The sequence below is a fragment of the Capricornis sumatraensis genome, chromosome 4, assembly GCF_032405125.1.
Source record: "Capricornis sumatraensis isolate serow.1 chromosome 4, serow.2, whole genome shotgun sequence".
Classification (NCBI taxonomy): domain Eukaryota; kingdom Metazoa; phylum Chordata; class Mammalia; order Artiodactyla; family Bovidae; genus Capricornis; species Capricornis sumatraensis.
This window is the reverse complement of record NC_091072.1, coordinates 111,313,519-111,328,603: the sequence shown is the minus strand read 5'-3', so window position 1 is coordinate 111,328,603 and position 15,085 is coordinate 111,313,519. Positions and strand designations below refer to the sequence as shown.

Below are 15,085 nucleotides of genomic sequence, written 5' to 3'. Positions count from 1 at the left end.
CCGGGAAGATCCCACATGCCTTGGAGCAACTGAACCCATGTACCACAATTACTGAACCCGTGCCCTAGGCCACAACTACTGAGCCCATACACCATAATTGCTGAAGCCTGTGTGCCCCAGAGCCCATGCTCTGCAACAAGAGAAGCCACTGCAATGAGAAGCCCATGTGCAGCAATGAAGACCCAGTGCAGCCAAAAATAACTAAATAAAATTTAAAAATATACAGTGTTTATAAAAAATATTAATTTAGCCCTTGCTACATAAAGCTGAAGCTCCAGTACTTCGGCCACCTCATGCGAAGAGTTGACTCATTGGAAAAGACTCTGATGCTGGGAGGGATTGGGGGCAGGAGGAGAAGGGGACGACCGAGGATGAGATGGCTGGATGGGATCACGGACTCGATGGATGTGAGTCTGAGTGAACTCCGGGAGTTGGTGATGGACAGGGAGGCCTGGCGTGCTGCGATTCATGGGGTTGCAAAGAGTCGGGCACGACTGAGCGACTGAACTGAACTGAACTGAACATGTCAGATACCATTATCACACATCAAAATCCCTGAATCACTGAATCTCCATAAAAGCGTATGATCTGACAAAACCACAATTAATTATCACTTCACACCAGTGAGAATGGCCATCATCAAAAAGTTTACAAATAATTATTAATGCTGGAGAGGGTGTGCAAAAAAGGGAACCCTCCTACAGTGCTGGTGGGAATATAAATTGGTGCAACAACTATGGAGAACAGTATGGAGTTTCCTCAAAATACTAAAATTAGAGCAACCACATGATCTTGCAATCCAACTCTTGGCAAATTGCTAGAGAAAAACCATAATTCAAAATGATACATGCACCCTAATGTTTATGGTAGCACTATTACAGGAGTCAAGACTTGAAAGCAACTTAAATGAGCATCAACAGATGAATGAATAAAGAAGCTGTGGTACACATATACAATGGAATATTACACAGCCATAAAAAGAATGAAATAATGCCATCTGCAGCAACATGGATGGAGGAGCCTGGTGGGCTGCAGTCCATGGGGTCGCGAAGAGTCTGACACGACTGAGCAACTTCGCTTTCACTTTTCACTTTAATACATTGGAGAAGGAAATGGCAACTCTCTCCAGCATTCTTGCCGGAGAATCCCAGGGACGGCGGAGCCTGGTGGGCTGCCGTCTATGGGATTACACAGAGTCGGACACGACTGAAGTGACTTAGCAGCAGCAGCAACATGGATGGACCTAGATTACCTTACTGAATAAGTCAGAAAGGTAAATTTTGAATGTATTATATATGGAATCTAAAAGAAAAAGATGAAATTGTCTCCAAAACAGAAATAGGCTCATAGACTATTTCTGTAAATTTATGGTTAAAATTAGACAGCATATTAAAAAGCAGAGACATTACTTTGTCAACAAAGGTCTGTCTAGTCAAGGCTATGGTTTTTCCAGTGGTCATGTATGGATGTGAGAGTTGGACTATAAAGAAAGCTGAGCACTGAAGAATTGATGCTTTTGAACTGTGGTGTTGGAGAAGACTCTTGAGAGTCCCTTGGACTGCAACAGATCCAATCAGTCCATCCTAAAGGAGATCAGTCCTGGGTGTTCATTGGAAGGACTGATGTTGAAGCTGAAACTCCAATAGTCTGGCCACCTGATGCGTAGAGCTGACTCATTTGAAAAGACTCTGATGTTGGGAAAGATTGAGGGCAGGAGGAGAAGGGGACGACAGAGGATGAGATGGTTGGATGGCATCACTGACTCAATGGACATGGATATGGGTAGACTCCGGCAGTTGGTGATGGACAGGGAAGCCTGGAATGCTGCGGTTCATGGGGTTGCAAAGAGCTGGACACGACTGAGCGACTGAACTGATCTGAATGGTTAACAAAATGTAAAGGTGGGAGGAGGGATAAATTATGAGTAAAGGATTAACATACATAATGTGAAAAAAGTGTTAGTCATGTCCGACTCTTTGCGACCCTATAGACTGTAGCCTGCCAGGCTTCTCTGTCCGTGGAATTCACCAGGCAAAAATACTGGAGTGGGTAGCCATTCCCTTCTCCAAGGTTCCTTCTCACAGGAAATATATAGTTCTCTGTGCTATTGTCTGAGCCACCAATTGGTCTGAGGGTCAGTATTTTGTAATAACTTATATAGGAAAAGAATCTGAAAATACATATATACCTGAATATATCTATAAAAAACTGAATCTTCTTGCTGTGCTCCTAAAACTAGTACCACATGTAAATCAACTAGACTTCAGTTGAAAGAATACTTTAAAAGCCTATGATTTGAACATCATGGTCATGTTACCACCACCACGATCACCACTTCTAATATCACAACCACCACCATCATCCCCACCATCTTCATCGAAATAATCAACACCACCATTATCAAAATAATATCACTGTTACCATCATAAGCATCATCACTGCTATTGCCATCATCAACACATCACCAACATCCCTGTCTTTCAGATGAGGAAATTGGGACCCAGAGAAGTTCAGACGAGTTACCTAAAGTCCTAGAGCTAGTGGGTGGCAGACATATTAGGGTCACTTGACTTCAGGGCTCACATGTTAACACCTGGGATTGGCTGACAATCTGACAGAAATAAAGGCAGAGAATCAGACAGCTTTAGAATGGTTTCACTTATAGATCCTCATTATCAGCTTCAGGGGCTGGTGGTCACCAGGGGCTTAGTTCTCAAGGGATAGGGGCTGCCTGACCGTCAGTATGGTGTGTTCTGGTCTTCAGCCGGTACCATCTTACTGCAGCTTTAGAGTTTTCTTTCACATTATAAGCATTGCCATCTCTTAAGCACCTACTCCATGCTAGAAACTTTGCATTTATTATCTCCATTTCTCCAAATAAGCCCAGAAGACTTTTCATACCAGTTGGCGCTGGTCCTGGCTGGAGGTGATGAGCAGCTGGCTTCCCAGCCTCGTGTGTAGGATGGTACCATTGACAAGGTCATTGTAAAAAAAGATGCTGATGTTGGAGAGGTGGTGCTCTATGTCCCGCCCAGACAGGGTCTGAGAGGAGAGGAGAGACATAAGAATGGTCTTTAAAAGTCAAGCAATATTTTTCCATTTTCATGATAAGGATGACACAGAAAAAAAATAAAATCACTTCTGAAGGCCTTGGCTTTTCTGCCTCCACTTTGAAAGTCATTTTAATGGTCTAAGCAAAGCTTCCCAGTGATGTCCTGGGAGGAGTGGGTCTCGAGTGGGTAACAAGTGAGCAGAGGTATTGATTCTCTCAGCCCTCAGTGGGATGAGGGCTCGGGGCTGGCAGAGCCTGTGGGTGGGCTTAATAAACGCTGCCAGTTCCTGCGTGTGCCATGACATGAAGGAGGTCGGTGTGGTAGATCAGTTGCACCCCTGGCCCCAGTTCTTCACCACTCCCTGTATCTTTGCCCTTTGCTGTATAACTCTGAGGGCCTCCCACTCTGGCTTTGGGCTCAGCCATGTGACTTTTTGGGTGTGTGGTATGTTAGCAAATGAGACCAGACAGGGTCTTAGAAGGTGCTGGCATTTTCTGCCAGAAGAACATGCCTGAGATAACCTGCTGAAGCCTGAGAGCCCTGTGGAGCAGAGTTCCAGACAGGCCAGGCTAGATCAGCTGATGGCCAGCCCAGCTCAGACACGTAAGCATGCCTGGCCAAGCCCAGAAGAACTGCCACCTGATCTGCAGCTGTGTGAGCCACATTAATGTAGCTACAGCATTGTGGGGTCATTTGTGACATTGCATCGTTGAGGTGATAACTGATACTGTCTAGAAGCACTAAACACAGATACCAGGAACCCAGCTCACCTCATTTTCCCCGAGCCCACTGTTCTGGGGCACAAAGAGGGTGCTTCGGATTGACAGGTCAGTAAGGTGTTTCAGGAATGCCCGGCCTCTGGCTGAGCTGTTGGAATACGCCAGCACTTCCTGGGGATAGGAAGGAGGTGGTTAGAAGAGTCAGCGTGGTGTTCAGGGACTGGCTAGAGAGGGTGGCATCACCCCTTTGGGAGTATTCCTGATGATCACCCCAGCTCAGGCTGCCACTCATCTGCTCATCTTCCTGACTGCCCCTTGGGAAAATATTAGGAGGATTTTTCCTTTCCTCTATAAATCCTATGGTCCTAAGACACAGCCAGATCACAGGCCATTCTCAGCAAGGCAGCTTGTGTAGGCTTTGAAATCTTAAGTGAATTCCGGAGTCTCCTTTTGCCAAAAATTTGCAAGGCGCCTGCTTAACCCAGAGGAAAAGCCAAAGTCCTTACAGTGCCCATGAGGCCCAAATCACCTGTCCTCTTGCTCCTCTGACCCTGCACGCAGCTGTCCTCTTGCTCCTCTGACCCTGCACGCAGCTGTCCTCTTGCTCACCCTGCCCCAGCCACACTGGCCTCCTTGACGTTCCTCAGGCTTGCTCAGCAACGTCCTGCCTTTCATTCTTTGTGTGGCTGTTCCTTACACCTCGAATATTCTTCCTTGAAATCTGCACGGCTAACGTCCTCTCTTTTGTCCACGCTTTGTTTACATCTTACCTTCTCACTAAGGCCTTCTCTCATCACTCTAGGCAACATGGGAACCCTGTGGGTTCCCTCCCCACCCCCACAGTCTAGTCACCTTCTAGCATTCAATACTATTCTCTTTATTCTGTTTCTTGTCTGTTTTGTTCACTGATATATCTCAAACACATTGTTAAGTACTCAATAAATATTCACTGAACAGATTTTAGAAATCTCACTACCCAGTTCAGCACTGTCATCGTACAGAGAGCCCCTGCTGCTGACCAGAGAAGCTGAGAATTTGCTGAAGGGCACACAGCCAGTGGGTTTTGTTCTACAAAGTTTTTTCTCTGAGATGCTGTCACAAGCCACACCCCCACACAGCACAAACATTGGTTTGGGTGTTCATCTTTAGAACATTTACAGTAACCCTGAGTTTTTAGGTTAGTTAAGTGGATACCTTTGGTCTGTGGACAAAGACTCACTATTTTGGGGTCCTTGGTCTAGCTTCTGCCCTGTTCCTACAAGCCCTGTACTTATGCTCCATCCCCTCTCCTTGGCTGTGTCCTTGACCTTGCTAAGCCTCAGTTTCTTTCTCTGCAAAATGGGATTAATGGCAAAAGTGACTTCATAAGGTTGCATAAGGATTTATTCTATCTAACAAGTATTCCTGAGCACCTACTATATGCTAGCCACAAGGCAGAGAAAATAATTTCCCTTATGGAGCTTATGTTTTGTGAAGCAAGTGAAAAGTAACCTGAAAGGCCTCAGGAAATGCCTTGTGTGAAGAAAATGCACAGAAAATGTTAGCTATTGTTATTATTGCTGTTATTAATATCAAAGCTCAGTTCTTTGATAAGTTCAGTTCAGTTGCTCAGTTGTGTTTGACTCTTTGTGACCCCATGGACTGCAGCACACCAGGCTTTCCTGTCCATCACCAACTCCTGCAGCTTCCATATACTCATGTGCATGGAGTCAGTGATGCCATCCAACCATCTCATCCTCTGTCATCCCCTTCTCCTCCTGCCTTCAATCTGTCCCAGCTGCTGCTGCTGCTGCTACGTCGCTCCAGTCGTGTCTGACTCTGTGCGACCTCATGGACTGCAGCCCACCAGGCTCCCCTGTCCCTGGGATTCTCCAGGCAAGAACACTGGAGTGGGTTGCCATTGCCTTCTCCATCTGTCCCAGCATTAGGGTCTTTTCCAATGAGTCAGTTCTTCACATCAGGTGGCCAAAGTATTGGAGTTTCAGGTTCAGCATCAGCCCTTCCAATGAATATTCAGGACTGACTTCTTTTAGGATTGACTGGTTTGAGCTCCTTGCAGTCCAAGAGACTCTCAAGAGTATCCTCCAACACCACAGTTCAAAAGCATCAATTCTTTGGTGCTCAGCTTTCTTTATAGACCAACTCTCACATCCATACATGACTACTGGGAAAACCATAGCTTTGACCAGATGGACCTTTGTTGGACTAGATGGACCTGTGAGCCTCCACCTTCTCTTAAGGACTAGACTCTCTCATATCTGCTTTGAGTTTACCCCTCCACCCCAAGGTGAAAGCAAACAGATGTGGTACAGACCTTTAGGAAGTTTGTGAGTGAGGGGAAGGACATTAAGACCTGCAACAGATTTCCACTGCATGAGAAGCCATCTCCCACGTAGCCTACCTTGCAGGTGCAGTTCACATCTGGAAGGCAGAAACACATAGAGTCTCACACTGGTGAGACAGGCGTCTTGGCTACCCCATCTCAGGCTGGGAGGTCGGCCAGCCCAGCTGAGGATGGCTTAGCAGCTGCATGGCCTGGAATCTGAAGCGAGGTTGGGGCCATTACCTTTCATCCGGTAGCAGAAGACATCCCACATCTCGCTCTTGTTGTTTCTTGGTCCGTAGTCCACTATCCCGACGACACCAGAGCCGCAGTTCTGGGAGGCATAGGATGTGGGGTAGGCTACTCGCCCACTGTCTAGCCAACCTGCTGAGCAGAGGTGGTACTTGGCCTGTAGAGAGAAAGATGTGGATGTTGGTCAGCTGAGATTTCATATCTGTCGTGGAGTTCTGTGGCTAATGGCTGACTCCCCCATCAGACTGAAAACTCCATGGAGTCAGGAGTTATGGCTCATTTTGCCTATTGTACCCCTGTGCCTGAAACATAGTAGGTGTCCATTACATTTTTGTTGATTGAGCCACTGGATGGATGAAAGTGGTGCCTTCTCTTCCCTGTAAGTGCTCAAGTCCTTCATACCCATTTTTCTTCCCTCTGTTCTTGAAAAGGGATTTACAATTAGCTAGTTATCCCTAGGTGCAAATTCCTCTGCTTATGGGTCAATGGGACTCCAATTGATCACCATTACTATCCTCACCATCATCATCCTCATCATGAACCATCATTGCCAGCATCACCATCATAACACTAACTGAGAGCTTATTCTGGGCCAGGTCCTTTTGCAAGCACTTTTCATGTGCTAAAACCTTTATCACTTACATCAACCCTTTGAGATAGAACCTTAAAAAAAAAAGTCTCTATAATTGAGAAAACAGAGGCAAAAGGGGTTACGTAACTTGCTCCAAGTCATAGAGCCAGCAAGTAGCAGAGCTGAGATTCAAACCCAGGCACCCTACTCCAGAGCTCTTAATCTTAAAACCTGAGTTCCCATGTGTGTCAGTCACTCTGTCTTATTACCTTTGAAGTGAAGTGAAGTGAAAGTTGCTCAGTTGTGTCCAACTCTTTGCGACTTTGTGGACTATACAGTCCATGGAATTCTCTAGGCCAGAATACTGGAGTGCATAGCTTTTCCATTCTCCCTAGGATCTTCCCAACCCAGGTATTGAACCCAGGTCTCCCACATTGTAGGTGGATTCTTTACCAGCTGAGTCACAAGGGAAGCCCTTGTGTGGCTTATTACCTTTAGGCCTTTATAAACACGCCAGGTGGGACTGGGGTTTCAGTGCCTTGATTGAGGTCACACAATGAACAAGCAGGCATGCGTACACCTGCTCAGTTGCTCAGTAGTGTCCGACTCTTTGCAACCCCATGGACTGTAGCCTGCCAGGCTCCTCTGTCCATGGGATTATCCCAGCAAGAATACTGGAGCAGGTTGCCATTTCCTCCTCCAGAGGATCTTCCTAACCCAGGGACTGAACCCAAGTCTCCTGCAGCTCCTGCACTGGCAGGCGGATTCTTATTGCTGAGCCACCTTGGAAGCTCAAGCAAGAAGGAGAAACAAGAATTTCTGACCCTCCAAGATGCTGGATCCTGGCATCAAGGGCTTTGTTCCTTGTAAAGAAATGTCAGGTCTGAAGATCTGGTCATGATGGAGGTTGGAGGAAGGGCAGTAAAATCACGAGGATGGGCAGTGATCTTGTGAGCAATCACTAGTAGGCTGCTCCTTTCCAAATGGGCTGGGCTTCTGATGTTAGAGGCTGAGAGAGTTACCTTGGCCAGAGCTTCATTTCCTACCTGGCTGACAGCTGGGGCAATTTCTCTGTACGCCCTTTGCAATGCCCCCAGGAATAGAGAACCTGGGCTATTCCAGAGACACTTGGCTGCCTTTGGGCTCAGGGGCACCCTAGGCTTGTGGGTAACTGATCTCCTTCTGGTTTCCAGCCGTGAGGTGCACACTTCCAGTCAGTACCTCTGCCTTGGTGGTTGAATGTCATGATCGGGAGCAGACTTGTTGAGTCCTGGATCTGCCACTTCTTGGTTGGGTGACTTTGGGCACGTTACCTTTCCGAACCTCAGTTGCCCTATCTGTAAGATGGCAGTAGGAACACCTACCTCCAGGGATGTTGTAAGAATGGACGATAATGTCAGTGAAGCACCCACTCTGTGCTGACATGTGACAGACCCCCAGTGGACATGCTCGGGAGCTCCCTGAACTGCCTCCTCCAGGAAGGCAACAGCCAAAGCCTCCTGTGTTAAGAGGAAGCAACAACCCCACCGTGACACCCAGAAGACCCTGCCTGCATGGCACCCACAGACTGGCAACCCACCTTCTGGGCATAGGAGAGCTGGTTGTAGGTTGCCATGGTTGCAGCTTCCTGAGCACAGGCCTCTCTGGCTTTGTCAAAGGTCAGCTTGTACTGGCCGAGCGGGGAGCGTAGATGGAACACTCCGACGGTGGTATCTAGAAGGGGGAGGAGAGGAATTGTTCAGCCCCACACCTCGGCTGGCAGTTCTCCCAGCAGAGATTCTCAAAGTGGAATGCTGGCCACATCCCAGGGTTTCTTGGGATGCCACTTTCCTTTGAGATGTCATTTAAAATACTTATTTCTTTTCTAACTATGCAAGTAGCACGTGCTCAAGGTGGAAATGTGGGTCAGACAGAAAAGAAAGAAAAATCACCCACCTTCCTGTTCTCTGGAAATAATCATTACTCCATGGCTGACATTTTGATGTACTTCCGTCCAGAATTTTTATGTTTGTAACTTTTAATTTTGATGTAATTTCACTCTTTCAGTCTTTTTTCTATTTGAGGGTCATATATGTCACAAATATGGCAGTATGCTGCATGTATAGTTTTTAGAAGTCTTTCTTATAACATTCTTTCGGAGGATTCTTTCCCAATATTATACATTTTCTCTGACAACATGATTTTACCTTGATACTTTTAGTTGAACACTTTTTGTGAACTTCACAGCCATGAAAAAAAATACATTAAAATGAATTTCTGCCAAGGAACCCATGTATTTTCTGATTGCCATTATGCCTTTAAAAAAGTTTTCTAGCCATTTTCCCCTTAGATACTAGAAAATATTCATAACTTTAAAATATATGATATCTCTTTTAAACCAATTAATGCAGAGATCAGAAATAGATCAAGAACCAAGTCACATTTTTATATTGTCAAGTTTATTATCAGATGCCACTAAGAGGGTACATTCTACCCTCCAAAAGAGCTAAGATTAAGGTTTTCTTTATTCTTTTTGGCTGCTCTGCCTGTGGGATCTTAGTTCCCTGACTAGGGATCAAACCTATGCCCCCTGCAGGGGAAGTGTGGAGTCCAAACCAGTCAAAGTGAAAGTCACTTAGTTATGTCTGATTTTTTTGTCACCCCATGGACTATACAGTCCATGGAATTCTCCAGGCCAGAATACTGGAGTGGGTAGCCTTTCCCTTCTCCTGGGGATCTTCCCAACCCAGGGACTGAACCCAGGTCTCCCTCACTGCAGGCAGATTCTTTACTATCTGAGCCACAAGGGAAGCCCAAGAATACTGGAGTGGGTAGCCTATCCTTTCTCCAGCAGATCTTCCCAACCCAGGAACTGAACCAGGGTCTCCTACATTGCCGGCAGATTCTTTACCAACAGGAAATGCACAAGATTTTCTTCTGTGACCATAGCCAATAGTATATTCATTCCACAGGCCATATAATATTGTCAGCCAGATCTGGAACATAAACACTCACCAACAGAACAGCTTGGGGAGGAATGGATAGGTGTTTAGCCTCGTATCCTCGCCATGACAACACAATTCTTAATTGTATCTTTGAGAGGATATAACAGTATATTCGATCATCATTTACTAATTTGTTATTTCTCATTTTTTGTGATGTTAGGTAATGCTGGGGTGGTGTGAAGTGAAAGTGTTAGTTGCTCAGTAGTGTCCGACTTCTTGTGACCCCATGGACTGTAGCGTGCCAGGCTCCTCTATCCATGGAATTCTCCTGGCAAGAATACTGAAGTGGGTTGTCATTCCCTTCTCCAGGGGATCTTCCTGACCCAGGGTTCAAATCCAGGTCTCCTGTACTGCAGGCAGATTCTTTACTGTCTGAGCCACCAGGTTAACTTTATTCAATTCTTAGATTATTCCTATAGGATATGTCCGTTGAAATGGTGCTATGTGTCTTGGCATGAATTATTGCATTGCTTTCTGTACACAGTGCCAAACCGGTTGCATGTCCCCCTGAGTGTGGGATAACTCTGCGACCTGCCCACCAGGATGGCTGGGCCATTATCCCAATGCCGTCTTGTCTTGCTAAGGGTAACCACTCAGCTACAACAGAAGGTGGATCCAAATGTGACTCTTGGTCACTTAGTATCACTACCATAATTTTCTTGGTGTTCATAATAAAGTAGCAGGGTGAAGCCCCCAGGAGAAAATGGGTGATGCTCTAGGCAATGAATAGATTCTGTGAGCTATGGGAACAGGCAGGACTGGCTAAATGAACTGTGCTCTAAAGAAAAAAACCAAGTATCTCTTAATTCCACATTCCTCCTGGCAAATGACTCATGAATCAACATCTCTTATTCCAGCTGATCATTCTTGACCCCATCCTACATAGCAACTGCCTACAGAATCTCTGCTTTGAAGTCCTACCATCACCTTGTGATAGAACTTGGAAGATCCACAATCACCTTGAACATAGAATGTCCCCAACCAAGCTTTCCAAGTTCTTGGGTCCCCTTCTCCCAGATTGCTTTAATACCACCACTGAATTGGCCTCTCGAGACGGAAACCTTACATTATGGTGGATCCTTTCCTTTTCTTCACTCTCCATGTCTACAGAGCGCCCTTCTCTCCCTGGTATCATTCCTCTTCCCAGTAGAGACCCTGTTACCTTGGGGTTACAGGCTTGATAATACACCACACCTCCTCGTTGCCTTATCCTTTCCAGCTACCCTTGATAATTCTCTGCTGTCCACGAGTCCTCTCAGCAGAAATGCCTTGCCAGCTCCTCTCTGCTTAATCAGCTCAAGCATCTCTTAAGCCTCCGCTGTAGCCACCAGGGAGCTGTTTCCTGCCGAGGACTGCTTATATCATTACACTGAGGGTTAGAATTTCAACACACGAATTTGTGAGGAACACAAACATTTAGTCCATAATATGTATTAAGTCCTAAGACACCTCCAACTCATTTGGGGGATGAAATAGAGGGTATATAAGCAGGAGAAATACATAGGATATATGACAATATATGACACTGTCTCTTTTTTTAAGGACGTTCCCAATGTAGTTGAGGCCTTTTTAAGATTAATAAAACTGGGGAAAGAAAAGTAGTAAGACAGATGACAGCAATTTGTCTCATGTAAGCAAGCAGCTTTTGGCAGGCAGAGCTCTCTGCAGGAGGTCCCCTTATCTTGTCACTAACCTTAAACCCAACATCCCCATGTTCTACCCACCTCCAACCCTAGCCCAGCTTTCAAATCTTTTGATCACATAATACCTTGCCTAATGTGTTGGTTTCTTCTGTAGATTGAAGAAGTAGAAATGAAGAATAAGTAATTAACAGATGACCAGATCTCTTCCCTAGCTTCCCCTTCAGTCATTTCATGAACCGACTGTGTGCACAAGAGAGCATCTAAAGAAAAATCATAAGAAGTCGACCTGCACACAGTGGGGCATAGTGACAACTCTGTCCCCCCTCGTCGCAATGATTAACTGAGATTACATCCCTGTTTCCCTTTAAAAGCTTTCACGGCCAAGCAGAATCTTTGGAAGTTGGTTTGGGGAAGGGGACACTGAGTCCACCACCTCCCCAGATTGCTGGTGCCTTTCCTTTCTACCTGCGTTTGTGAATATTGATTTTGTAAGTGGTGAGCAGTAAGACCTGATTTGCTAACAATGATGTTAGAAGGTGGGGCCTTGGGGAGATTATTAGGTAAGGAGGTTGGAACCACAATGAGTGGGCAGAGAGCCCTTATAAAAGGGACCCCAGAGAGCTCCCTGTTCCTTCTGCTTGTGCAGACACTAGAAGTCAGTAGTCTGCAACCTGGAAGACAATCCTCAGCAGAACCCCACCACGCAGGCACCCTGATCTCAGGTTTCCAGCCTCCAGAGCTGAGAAATAAATTTCTGTTGTTTATATGCCACCTGGGCTTTATTGCAGCAGCCCGAACAGACCAAGCCAGTACATAGCAGGTGTTAAGTCAACAGTCATTACTGAGATGTCAGAAAGCTGCGTCACTAACACTACCATGTCTAGAAAACAAACAGCAAAAGGATTTGGCCACAATGCACGGTGCTCTAAATCACTTTCTGGACCACTGTGGTCACTCCTTGCCCCGGGCTCAGAACCCCACTAGTGGGTCCTGGATGGCTTTTCTCCATCAGGGGTCAAGATGCCCCACCACCCACATCTCTGCAGTGCTACCTGGCTTTTTATTGTGTGTTATGATTCTTAGTGTGATTCTACCTGTGGGTTTATGATAAGCCATTCAAATCATTCATGGAAGTGAATGCATATATGCTGATTGATGTGCTATTATTAAAACAACTTCTAAGAAACTGCTGCTCTGCTTGTGGCAGGCACTATCTCTTTGTTATTTAATATCTTAAACTATGCTCCTCAGATTCAATTCCAATCCACAGTGGCAAGGGTTGCTAAGCAACCAGGGAAGAGTGAGTATAGTAGCTGACCTGCAAGCTCCCTCCTGGTTCTAACACTCACAGTCCAGTTCTGAGCATACTCTGCCCCTGGACTGCAGAAGCCCACTACTTCCTGGGCAATGCATGGGCTGTTTGGTCCCAGTTCAAGACTTTTCCCTTCTGCTCCTACAGAGCTTCTTTCCCCAACCCTGAAGATCACGCACTTTGGGTCAAGATCACTCTGACCTTGAAAGTGGAGGTCGGCACAGTCGGCATTGGCATGGCACTGCCCGTTGTCCTGCAGGCAGCGGTCGATGGGTAGCTGCTCTGGCTCACAGTCCAGCCCGTCTCCCACGTAATGACTTTTACATTCACATTTGTGCTTGCCCTAGGGGGAGAGCAGGAAAGATGAAAAAGCCTCTTCTCTGGGCCCCCAGAATCCCACGTGCTCCACGGGCTACCAACCAGCATAGGAGATGCTCAGAAGGGTGAGCAACATGCCTCTCCTGTCCAGTGGGAGTTGACTTACTGCTCTGTCTTGCTTTCATCCCGACTCAGGATGGAGTGTCCTCCTTTACATCTCAGCTCAGTCACTTCCTCAGAGAGACCCTCCCTGTCTCCTGATCCCTTTTATCACACTGGCCTGATTTCAGAACTGAGCATGCCTCTTCCTTCTATCATGTATAAACTTTTGATCACTACATCCCTGACAGCTACAACAGCACATAGTAGGTACTTGATGACCATTTGTCGAGCCAATGAATGAGCTCCTTTAGTCCCCATGAATGATCCTGTGAGGTCTGCATTATTATGAGGCTCGTAATTTGTGGCTAAGGAAACTGAGGCTCAGAGAGGTTAGGCAGCCAGCCCCAGACTGCATAGCATATCAGGCCAGGAGCCAAGACTCAGAGGCTGCCTGACTCTTGACTTCACATTTGTAGCCGTAATGGACATCATTCCCACCATCTTCCCTTCCCATCAGAGAAAGGGCAACAGGGCACTGACTGCACTCTAAAAAGGTGTAAGTGAGTGCACTTTTCCTGCCACTTCTTACTAACTTCTTTGGTTTGTATTTTGAATAATTTTAGATTTATAGAAAAGATGCAGAGAGTCCCCTTATATTCTCCACCCAGTCTTTCCTAATGTTAACATCTTACCTGACCAGAGTTCATTGTCAAAATTAAAAAACTAGTGTTGATGTGTTACTATTAACTAAACAATAGACTTTAAGTGGACCTAACCAGTTTTTCCAGTAAGGTCCTTTTCCTGCATCGGGTTCCACTTTGTATTTAGCTTGTTGACTTATCAAGAAATAGAGAAATAGACTTGGGTGGTAAGAAGGCTTAGAAAGAGGCCAGTGGTGACCTGAGTGGAGAAGCCAGGCTGGGGGAGGCACAGGTGGTACCCCACCCCCCATTTCCCCTGGGACAGAGACTCACCGGGCCGGTCATCTTGCAGGTGGCATGCTCGTGACACCTGCCATTGAGGCCGTCTGCACAGGGGTCAATCGCCGTGCAGCTGTGGCCATCCCCCTGGTAGCCTTTCTGACAGCTGCAGGAGACCTTCGTGCCCTTCTGGGAGCACTTGGCGACCTTTGCACACCCGCCGTTGTTCTGTTTGCAGAAATCCACAACTGCAAGAGCAGAGGAAGGTAGACTCTGTGTAACAAGGGCTTCAGATCAGGGTGTGGGTCACCCCAGGACCAGGCACACCGGGCGAGGAAATGGGACCCAACATGTCAGTGCCTCCTCTCCCGGTGCCTGGTGGCCTCTGTGCTACCTCTGCCAACGCTAGTGTCCTGCGGCTAACACCCTAATACTGCGGTCCCCAACCTTTTTGGCACCAGGGACTGGTTCCATGGAAGAAAATCTTCCCAGGGGCCAGGGGTTGGTTTCAGGGTGATTCAAGCTCATTACATTTATTATGCACCTTATTTCTATTATTATTACATCAGTTCCACCTTAGATCATCAGGTGTTAAGATTCTGGAGGTTGGGGACCCCGCCCTAATAGACTAGGCCTGGGGATATCTGTCCACCTCTGCCCTTTTTAATCACAAACTTCTAGGCTCCACTTTGATAGTAGTTTTCTAATGAGTTTGGGTTTTTAATGTTAGGACATAGTTGGGTGTGTGTGTGTGTGTGTGTGTGTGTGCACGTGCACGCACGCGCGTGTGTGTGTGTAGGGCTAAGGCACTACTGAGCACCTGTGACACTGACACTGTTACCCCCATTCTACAGGTGAAGAAACTGAAACTCAGAGCTTAACTGACCA

The 15,085-nt window shown here is 46.5% G+C and overlaps 1 protein-coding gene across 2 annotated transcripts in view; it reads right to left on the bottom strand.

The window, feature by feature from the left end:
* The window catches only part of STAB2 (stabilin 2), a 173,283-nt gene that overhangs the window by 7,127 nt on the left and 151,071 nt on the right, over positions 1 to 15,085 (bottom strand). For both annotated transcript variants that reach the window (XM_068971626.1, XM_068971627.1), the window contains 7 exons: positions 14,252 to 14,445; positions 13,059 to 13,200; positions 8,498 to 8,631; positions 6,339 to 6,504; positions 6,087 to 6,193; positions 3,824 to 3,943; positions 2,902 to 3,042 (listed from right to left, as the gene is read on the bottom strand). In XM_068971626.1, coding sequence (XP_068827727.1) covers positions 2,902 to 3,042; positions 3,824 to 3,943; positions 6,087 to 6,193; positions 6,339 to 6,504; positions 8,498 to 8,631; positions 13,059 to 13,200; positions 14,252 to 14,445 — 1,004 coding nt within the window. The remainder of the gene's footprint in view (positions 1 to 2,901; positions 3,043 to 3,823; positions 3,944 to 6,086; positions 6,194 to 6,338; positions 6,505 to 8,497; positions 8,632 to 13,058; positions 13,201 to 14,251; positions 14,446 to 15,085) is intronic.